This window comes from Erinaceus europaeus, chromosome 2, assembly GCF_950295315.1.
Source record: "Erinaceus europaeus chromosome 2, mEriEur2.1, whole genome shotgun sequence".
NCBI classification, from domain to species: Eukaryota; Metazoa; Chordata; class Mammalia; order Eulipotyphla; family Erinaceidae; genus Erinaceus; species Erinaceus europaeus.
In genome coordinates this window covers 10,214,776-10,224,350 of record NC_080163.1, presented here as the reverse complement: position 1 = coordinate 10,224,350, position 9,575 = coordinate 10,214,776, and the positions used below count along the sequence as shown (strand labels likewise).

At 51.3% G+C, this 9,575-nt stretch overlaps 1 protein-coding gene across 5 annotated transcripts in view; it reads right to left on the bottom strand.

The window, feature by feature from the left end:
• Window positions 1-4,039: 4,039 nt before the first annotated feature.
• SLC8A2 (solute carrier family 8 member A2) overlaps window positions 4,040-9,575 on the bottom strand; it is a 51,968-nt gene continuing 46,432 nt past the window's right edge. For 4 of the 5 annotated variants that reach the window (XM_060176623.1, XM_016193662.2, XM_060176643.1 and 1 more), the window contains 2 exons: window positions 8,549-8,827; window positions 4,040-4,680 (listed from right to left, as the gene is read on the bottom strand). In XM_060176623.1, the coding sequence (XP_060032606.1) occupies window positions 4,304-4,680; window positions 8,549-8,827 (656 nt within the window). In that variant the 3' untranslated portion in view covers window positions 4,040-4,303. Of the gene's footprint in view, window positions 4,681-8,548; window positions 8,828-9,575 lie in introns of those variants that run through there. The other variant, XM_060176634.1, reaches the window with a different exon arrangement.

The window sequence follows — 9,575 nt, the reverse complement described above, 5'->3', positions numbered from 1 at the left end:
CACAAAGCTTTCCTTCTGCAGGTGGGGACTAGGGGCTCAAACCTAGGTCCTTGCACACTGTGACATGTGCTGTCAACCTGGTGCGCCACCACCTAGCCCCTTAAGAAACATTTTAAGTATTTAATTTTTGGATAGAGATGGAAATTGAGAGGAGAAGAGATGGAAAAAGAAAGAGAGAGGCCTGTAGCACTGCTTCACCGACTGTGCAGCTTCCCCACCTGCAGTTGGGGACACGGGGGGGGGGGGGGTTTGAGCCTAGGTCCTTGTGCATGGTAACATGTGCTGTCTGCAGGGTGCATCATCACCTGGCCCCCTTTGTCCTGTGGGCTTCCCTGAAGTGCTTGGCCACTAAAGATACCAGTGTGTGAGATCAGGTTGACAGTTGGGGGGCGGGGATTCCCTGCACACAGCCACCTTTACCAGGCTCTGGAAAGCACTCTCTCTTCTGTCCCCTCCACTTGAGAGTGCTAACAGCCTCCATCTGGAGCCCTAGGTGTGTTCCTCTCCATCTACATACCTTCGTTAATAGCTTTACCCCTAATATTTATTTATTTATCTATGGAGAGGGAGGGAGAGAAGGAGATAGGGGAGAGGGAGAGAGAGCATAAGAACATCACTTTGGCACATGTGTTGCCAGGGGTTGAACTCAGAACCTTGTGCTTATAAGTCTAGCCACCTACTGGGCTAATATGTCCTTCTCAGATTCTTCCAAGTCAGTGAACTCAGGGCCACCCATGTCCTGCCAGGTCTCGATAGAGTCCTTGCTCTCACATGTCCCAAACTCACCACCAGCTCTTGTCTCCCCTGCCCTGTGACAGAGTAGCGTCCAGGGACATGTTGGCCACTGCAGTGTTTCCTCTCACACCCCCAGCAAAGCACCAAGCACAGCAAGGCCAATCATGGGATGGGTAGATAGATAATATAGTGGTTCTGCAAAAGATTTTCCTATCTGGGGGTCAGGCGGCAGCATAGTGGGTTAAGCACACATGGTGCAAAGTGCAAGGACCAGTGGAAGGATCCCGGTTCCAGCCACCGGCTCCCCACCTGCAGGGAGGGTGCTTCACAGGCAGTGAAGCAGGTCGCAGGTGTCTATCTTTCTCTCCCCAACTCTGTCTTCCCCTCCTCTCTCCAATTCTCTCTGTCCTATCCAACAACGATATCAATAACAGTAACAATAATGACTACAACAACGATAAAAAAAAATACAGCAAGGGCAACAAAAGGGAAAAAAAAAAACAGCCTCCAGGAGCAATGAATTCATGGTGCAGGCACCAAGTCTCAGCAATAACCCTGAAGGAAAAAAAAGAGAGATTTTCCTATCTGAGGCTCCTAGATCTCAGATTCAATCCCCACCACCACCACAAGCCAGAGCTGAGCAGGTAAAAAGAGAGGGGGGTAGGGAAGTCCCTCTCCTTCACGTCTTTTCCCGGTCTTTTCCCGTGTTTGGTGACTCAGCAAGGCTGAGGAGTCTGTGTTTCTCTGTGCTCCTGAAGCTGATCCAAGACGGCGACTGAGCAGAATGAAAGGGGATGAATTATGAAAGTGAGTGGCCAGGGCTGGCGAGAGAGCTCACCTGGGAGGGTGCCTACTTTGCTATGCTTACAGCCTGTCGGGCTGAGCCCAGGTTCGAACCCCTGGCACACCACATGGCAACACTACAGCAGTGGGGGGGGGGGGGGCTCTGTGCCTGCTATGATTTTCTCCACAGCAGCAAAGCTTCCTTCGATGCAGTGTGTGTGTGTGTGGGGGGGGGGGTTGTCAAATCCTGGGTGGCGCACATGGCAAACTAGTGCATTAGCCACTTGAGCTATTTTGGCAGCCTGAATAATTAAAAAAAAAAAAAAAGGTTCTTCAAAGAGTGGTAGACAAGCTGTGACTCAGTTTCCCCACTTCCACTCCGTCCTCAATCCTGATTGGCCTGACTCCTGTCCCAGGCTCTTCTGGCCCAAAGCCAAGAGGTTCTTATTCTCCTCCAGTCCTGTGTTGCCTTTGGTCCTGTTAACCACGTCCTCATTCTGGAAACTTCTATGGCTTTCTCATTGCCTCTCCTGGCTTCTCCTCCGCCCACAAGTCCCACATCCCCCCTTTCTAGTGCCCTCAGGCTCAAAAAAAAGAAAACCCCAAAAAAACCCGCACACTCAGGGGAGGTGGCGCGGTGACAACTCATGGCCAGCAAATCCCACGTCTTCCTTAGGGTCAGCACCCTCCTAATTCTCCTGGGTGTTCCCTCGGCACCTACTCTGACTCTAAACCCACCAGATCCTCCGCACCTGTCTTCATTACTTACAGCCCCTTACCCCAACCCCCATCTAGTTCCCCAAGCTCCAAAGAAGCCTCACCCTGCGCCCTCCACCCTCTCTCCCAGTTAAACACTTGCAGCCTAGAGAAGAATGGAATGAGGGCGTGGCTAAAGAACTCATGGGTGGAAGGCTGGGCGTGACTAAGTTCCTTGTGGGTGGAGAGAGGCGTGGTTAGAGAAGCTCCAACTGTATTGGCGGAGATGTGGCCAATCAAGCTCCAGAGTAACTGATGGAGCCGCGGCTAGGGAGCTCCAAGTGACGGTGGGGCGTGGCTAAGGAGTTACCGGCTGATGGGTGGGGCATAGCTAGAATTCCTGGCTTCTGGGAAAGGGGCGTGGCTATGGAAATTTCAACTGGATTGGCGAAACACGGTCAATCAAGCGCCTGGGTGAGGGATGGGGGCGTGGCCAGGGAAACTACTGAGCCGGTGAGCGCTATGGCTAAGCCGGCTTCTGGGTAGGTCTCAGGAACTGTTCTTGTGATGGGTGCACCGGTAGGTGGTAGGTCAAGCCTGGCAAAACCGAGATAACCTGGCCTGCTTCCCAGGAGTACAAGTGTCAGCCAGGGGCTTCATTATTAGCTCCCTCTTCCTGAATCCCAACGTCTCACGGGAAGGCTTTTTTTTTTTTTTTTCAGGCAGAATTCCAAAGTTTTATGGCAACTTTTACAGAAATCACAGAGGAAGGAGACAGTGACTGGTGCTGATGAGCTGGGAGTCGAGAAAGGAGTGGAGAAAGGGAGGGACAGGTCTGGGATGGCAGGGCTGATGCACAAAAGGACAAGAAAAGGAGGATAAAAACCTGCAGGAAGCAGTGTTACGGGGTGGGAGGGGGTTGCAGGGTCATCCTTGGGGTCTGAAGTGGACAGCATTTCCTACACCCCAAGTGTGTCCAGTGGGTAGGAAACATCAACAGTAAGAAAATGCAGATGGCCTACCAACAGACAGGTGGTCACCAAAGTTAAAAATGCCATCCCAGACCCCTTGGCCCCAGTCCCACCCTCCTATCCACCCCTGCTCCCCATCAGGCAGAGATGTGGCAGCATTTGCTGGCTGGTAGCATTGGTCCTCGGGGACCCTCGGTCTACTCTTCGAGGGTCTTGCCCGGATTGGCTGGCACTGAGGGCATAATGAATCTTCTGGATTGTCAGAGGGGGAAGATTGGTTGGCCCCCTGGCCTCCATCCCCAAAGTCAGTTCTCATGGCTGGGGGAGTCTGCTGCCCTCCCAAAAGGAAAGTCGGTCACCCCCTTTCCCCAAGACATGCACCCTCCCATGTCCCCTCCCACAAACACACTATATATACACACATTCCCCCCTCGTCCAAAGTGCGGCTGGCCTCTCAGAGGTAGTGGAGGCGGGAGGGGGAGCTGGAATGTGAGAATTTGCAGGTTCAAAATGTATGTTTTCCAGCTCTGAAATCCCTCCCTTCTCCCAGCCTGGAGAATAAGCGTTCTCCCAAGGGCCTGAGTGGAGAAATCAGGGAAGGGGTGCCCACACCTTATGCAGGCACCCACCTATTCCTCCCCTTCCCATCTCCCCCCACCCCCCAGAGTCTGAACAATGCTCCCTGAGGGATGGGAGAAGGGCTCAGATCTGTGACAGTTGGGATGATCCCAGGGACCCTTCTGAAGCCTTGGGGCACAGGTCCCATAGGGAAGAGAGGGGAGAAGTGGGGGGGGGGTCTAGAGGAAGACAGTATCTTAGGGAGCAGAACAAGGTTTGGAGGCTAGGAGAGAGATGGTAGATTCTCTGGAAGTTCATTGTCAGGGAGGGGTCTGGGGTGGAAATGTTCCCAGAGAACTCACAGGGGTGGGTTGAGTTGGGGGGGGGTGGCAGAAGGAACTGGGGAGGTTCTGGAAGGTCAGGGAGGATACTACTACAGGGGTAGAAATTGGGGAAGGGGGTCAGTTTCCAGAAGGAAGGGAGGCTGGGTCCCAGCAGAGGAAGTGGGACTCTTGGGTGCAGCCATCCAAGAAGTGGGTATGGGGGTGAGGGAGACCCCCTTAGAAGCCCCTGATGTGGCAGTAGGCCTCAAGGCTGGCGAAGAGGATGTAGAGGAACCAGAGACCCAGGAAGAGCGCAGTGGTGGCCAGCTTGGGTCCACGTGGGCCACCCAGTTCACCACCGATGTGTGGCCTCCGGCGGTACAGCAGCACCGCAATGCCCACAAAGGCGAAGACCGTGAAGAGCGTGACCGAGAAGGCCAGCGTGCCAGTGCGCACCTCGAACGGGCGGCCCTGCACGGCCCAGTACACCGCGGCCACGGACCAGGCCACACCCAAGCCCAGGAACACGTTCACTGCGTTGGAGCCCGTCACATTGCCGATGGAAGCATCTGCACACTGGTCCTGCAGCGCCGCCACCTTGCTAGCGAAGGTGTCTGCAGTGGGGAGACAGAGACAGGCCGTCAGGGGGTGCACCCTGCAAGGACTGGAGGCCTAGCACCCCAGCCCAGAGACCAAGTTCACCCCTATCCCACTGCACCTGCTGTCTGCTTGCTGTGGGACTCGATGCCTGATTGGTTTCTTGCCTCCAGGGTTATCACTGGGGCTTGGTGCCAGAACTATGAGTCCACTGCTCCCAGCGGCCATTTTTATCCTCCCCCCCTTTTTTTTTTTTTTTCTAACTTCTTTCTTTTTTCTTATTGGGGGATTAATGTTTTACATTTGACAGTAAATACAATAGTTTGTACATGCATAAGCCCCTTATTTTATTTGATAGGACAGAGATAAATTGAGAGAGGAGGGGGAAGACAGGGAGGGAGAGAGAGAGAGAGAGAGAGAGAGCGCTGCATATATGCTTCATCGCTTGTTAAACATCCCCCTTGCAGGTAAGGAGCAGGAGGCTCGAACTTGGGTCCTTGTGCATAGTAGTGTGTGCGCTCAATTGAGTGCACCACCACCTGAACCCAACCCCCCACCCCATCCCTGCTTTCTGTAGGACCCAATGCTTGCTTTCTATGGGATGTGTCTGCACACAGGGGGATCCACTACCTTTAGGACCTTCTGCTTCTTTTGATGGGACTCCAGGCCTGGTTTTTATAGGACACACTGTATTCTCAGGAGGGTGGGGGACCCACTGCCTTATTTCTTATTTCTTTTTTATTTTTTTAATATATTTTTATTTATTTTCCCCTTTGTTGCCCTTGTTTTTTGTTGTTGTAGTTATTATTGTTGTTGTTACTGATGTTGTTGTTGTTAGATAGGACAGAGAGAAATGGAGAGAGGAGGGGAAGACAGAGAGGGGGAGAGAAAGATAGACACCTGCAGACATGTGAAGCACTTGTGAAGCGACTCCTCTGCAGGTGGGGAGCTGGGACTCGAACAGGATCCTTACCTGGTCCTTGCACTTCATGCCACGTGCGATTAACCTGCTGCGCTAGTACCCGACTCCCCTTATTTCATTCTTTATTGTCTTTATTTATTGGAGAGAGACAGCCAGAAATTGAGAGGGAAAGGGGTAGACAGAGGAAGAGAGAGGGGTTTGGGCGGTGGCACAGTGGGTTAAGTGTACGTGGCATGAAACTCGAGGACTGGTGTCAGGATCCCAGCTCAAGCCCCCGGCTCCCCACCTGCAGGGGGTTCGCTTCACAAGCGGTGAAGCAGGTCTGCACTTGTCTGTCTTTCTCTCCCCCTCTCTATCCTCCCTTCCTCTCTCAATTTCTCTCTGTCCTATCCAGCAACAACGACATCAATAAGAACAACAATAATAACCACACAATGACAAAAACAAGGGCAACAAAAAAGGAAAAATAAATAAATAAATAAAAATATTTTTTAAAAAGAGAGGGAGAGAGACAGAGAGAGATACCTGCAGCACTGCTTCACCGCTTACAAAGCTTTACCCTTGTAGGTGGACACCAGGGGCTTGAATCCAGGTCCTTGCCATTGTAATATGTGTGTTCAAACAAGTGAGCCACCAGCCAGCACCTCTTTTCTCTTTTTTTTTCTTATTTTATTTTATTATAGCATTTCATTGATTGATTGGACAGAGAGAAATTGAGAGGAGAGGGAGAGATAGAGACAGAGAGAGAGACACCTGCAGCACTGCTTCACTGCTTGTGAAGCTTCCCCCTGCAGGTGAGGACCAGGGGCTTGAACCTGAGTCCTTGCACATGGTAACATCTATACACCAGGTGTACCACAGCCTGGCCCGTTAAAATTTTACTTGTTCAGGTAGGAAGATCTATAAGAGGCAGAGAGAGGTGGGAAAAGAAACCATAGCACTGAAACTTCCTTCAAGGAGGTAGGGGCTGGGTTTGAACCTGGGTCAAGCACATGGCAAAGCAGGACACTTTCCAAGTAGGACACATGCAAAGCAGGACATTTCCCTGCCCCAGCTACCTGCTTTCTATGGGAATCAATATTTACTCCTCCTAAACCTGCCACCTGTTTTACTACGGGTCCAGCCATTGCCTCCTGGCTGAATAAAAGAAGCGCCAGGCCTCTGTCCATATGCAGCCCCTTTCCTGCTAACCCCAGCGTCTGAGTTGGCTTCTATAGCCATTTCCTCCCCCAACCCAGAGTTTTGCCGCCAAAAAAACACTGCCTCCCTTATCAGAAAAACCCTGGGTTGCGACGCCTACTTTCTGGCCTACATCGCCACCAACTGGCCAGTGGGCGCATTGATAAGAAAGCCAAAATGCTGGGTTCTTGTCACACTGGTTCTCCCCACTTCTGCCTGGTCTCCAAGGGACAAGTTTACTAAGCAAGAGTGACTCCCGGTTAAGGTGCTGAGGTAGGACAGAAGTTATAGGCTCTGGGGCCTCTGATTTCTTTGTTGTTAATTTTTTATTATCTTTATTGGATAAAGACAGAAATGGAGAGAGAAGGGCGAGATAGAGAGGGGAGAGAGACAGAGAGATACCTGCAGCCCTGCTTCACCACTTGCAAAGTTTCCCCCGGGGGGCTCAAACCTGGATTCTTGTGCACTGTGCATGTGGGGGACTCTGGTTTCTATGGAACCTCTCTTCCCAGTCCTGGTTTCTATTCCTCCCAGTCCCCAACTTTGATTAGGGCTTGGATTTACTGCCCTGGTTCTATCATGCCATGCCCATGCCATGCCCATGCCACGCTCATCAGAGACAGATAATGTGTGCTTTTTGGAGAAGGACATCTTAGTATCTTGTTTCTGTGGAACCCACTGAATGGTTTCTAGGAAGCTTTCTATCGCGCGTGCGTGCGTGCGTGTGTGTGTGTGTGTGTGTGTGTGTGTGTGTGTGTTGGGGGCGAGGGGGTTTCTTTCCCCACACTTGTCTCTGCAATGCCCAGCCACTTTCTTTCTGTGGAATCCATGCTCTGTTTTCTACCATGTTCTTCTTTCTGCAGGGACATTTCTGCCTGGTTGCTTCTGGGGAGGATTCAGGGCACACATGGATTCTAGAGAACTCCCCATCTGTAAGCAGCCACCATATGGGTTCTGCACGACCCCACCCCCTTATCACTATTTTTGCTCTTTCTCTCTTTTTAATAGTTTTTCTTTTTTCTTTTTTTTTGCCTCCAGGGTTATCACTGGGGCTCGGTGCCTGCCCTAGGAGTCCACTGCTCCTGGTGGCCGTCTTTTTCCCATTATTGTTGTTGCTGCTGGATGGGACAGAGAGAAATCGAGAGAGGAGGGGAAGACAGAGAGGGTGATAGAAAGACAGAAACCTGCAGACCTGCTTCACTGCCTATGAAGCGATTCCCTTGCAGGTGGGGAGCCGGGGGCTAGAACCGGGACCCTTCCGCTGGTCCTTGCACTTTGCGCCATGTGCACATAACCCGCTGTGCCACCCTCATCTTTCTCTCTTTTTAAAAAGATTACTTATGAGGGAGGGGAAAAGATAATTTTAAAAAAATTTTAAAATTTTAAAAAAAGAAAGATTACTTATTTATTTATTCCTGAGAAAGATAGGAGGAGAGAGAGAAAGAACCAAACAACACTCTGGTATATGTGCTGCCACCTGGGACTGAACTCAGGCCCTCATGCTTGAGAGTCCAATGTTTTATCCACTGCACCGCCACCTCCCAGACCCCTCCCACCCACCCCCGTCACCCCTTTACCAGAGCCCTTTTTATCTCTTGTTTGTGGTAGGGCAGGGAATTAAATCTGGAACTTCAGAGCCTCAGGTATGAGAGTCTGTTTGCATAACTATTATGATATCTTCCCTGCCTTCCCTGCCCCCCCCCTCCCTTTGGCTCCACCTATCTGAATTTTCTGAGACTCTATGCCAACTAGAAGTCTCCCTGAGGTGGGGGGGGGGGATTTACCAGGGATGGAGGTGCCCAGGGCCACAAAGACCACAGCGTTGACAGAATCCTTGAGGCCCACAGTGCAGCCAAAGTGGGAGGCGAGGTCCCCGATGAGGGCGGTGAGCAGGCCGATGACTAGGATGCAGACACCGAAGCAGGCCCAGCCGTGGCAGTACTCAGTGGGGGGCACGCAGGCGAACAGCACCTTCCAGAACACCGTCAGGAAGTGCATGACGTAGTCAAAGCACGACGGCAGCCGCTCCTCCCGGGACCCGTCCTCCTCCTCCTCCTCGTCCCCTGTGGGCACACGACCCAGCTGGGGCACACTGGCCTACACAGCCCCCAACTCCCTTCAACTTCCAGATAATGAAGCCCATGACACTGATTGCCCTCCCAGAATCCCTTGCAGCTATGAGAATGCAGAGAACTGGGTGACAAGAATTCACTTTCCCAGAAACCCATGCAGCTAAGAGAATGCATAGAATTGGGTAACAAAAATTCACTTTCCCAGAGTCCTTTGCAGCTACAGGAGGCCATTTACCCAACCAAAAAACAACAAGGTTCTTCTCTGGGGAACTGGCTTGTAGAACAAGTGTGGGACTTGCATGATTTAGGCACAACCTCTACCAGGTTCTTTCTCTGGCTTTTCTCTTACTCTCACATGAAACTATCACTCTCATATGAAATAAATAAGTCTTTAATGGAAAAAAATCAAGGTTCCCAGTGTCTCTTGCTAAAAATATTTTAACATATTCCTAGCTAAAAATACGTTTTCCCAGAAGCCTTTCTAGCTACCAACAGCCATGTCTGTGACTAGAAATAGCTTCTGATTCACTCTGGGTAACAGGTGCCTGCTTTCCTAGAATTCTGTGCAGTGCAAGAGGGTAATATATACTTGGGTAAAGGTACGCAGTTTCTCAGAATCCCCTGCAGCGGGAGAGAGCCATATATCCAGCTAAGTCTAGCCACATTTCCAGAATCCCTAGAGGCTAGCAACAGTTATGCGCTCAGGTAGATATGCACTTTCCCAGAATCCCTTGCAGCA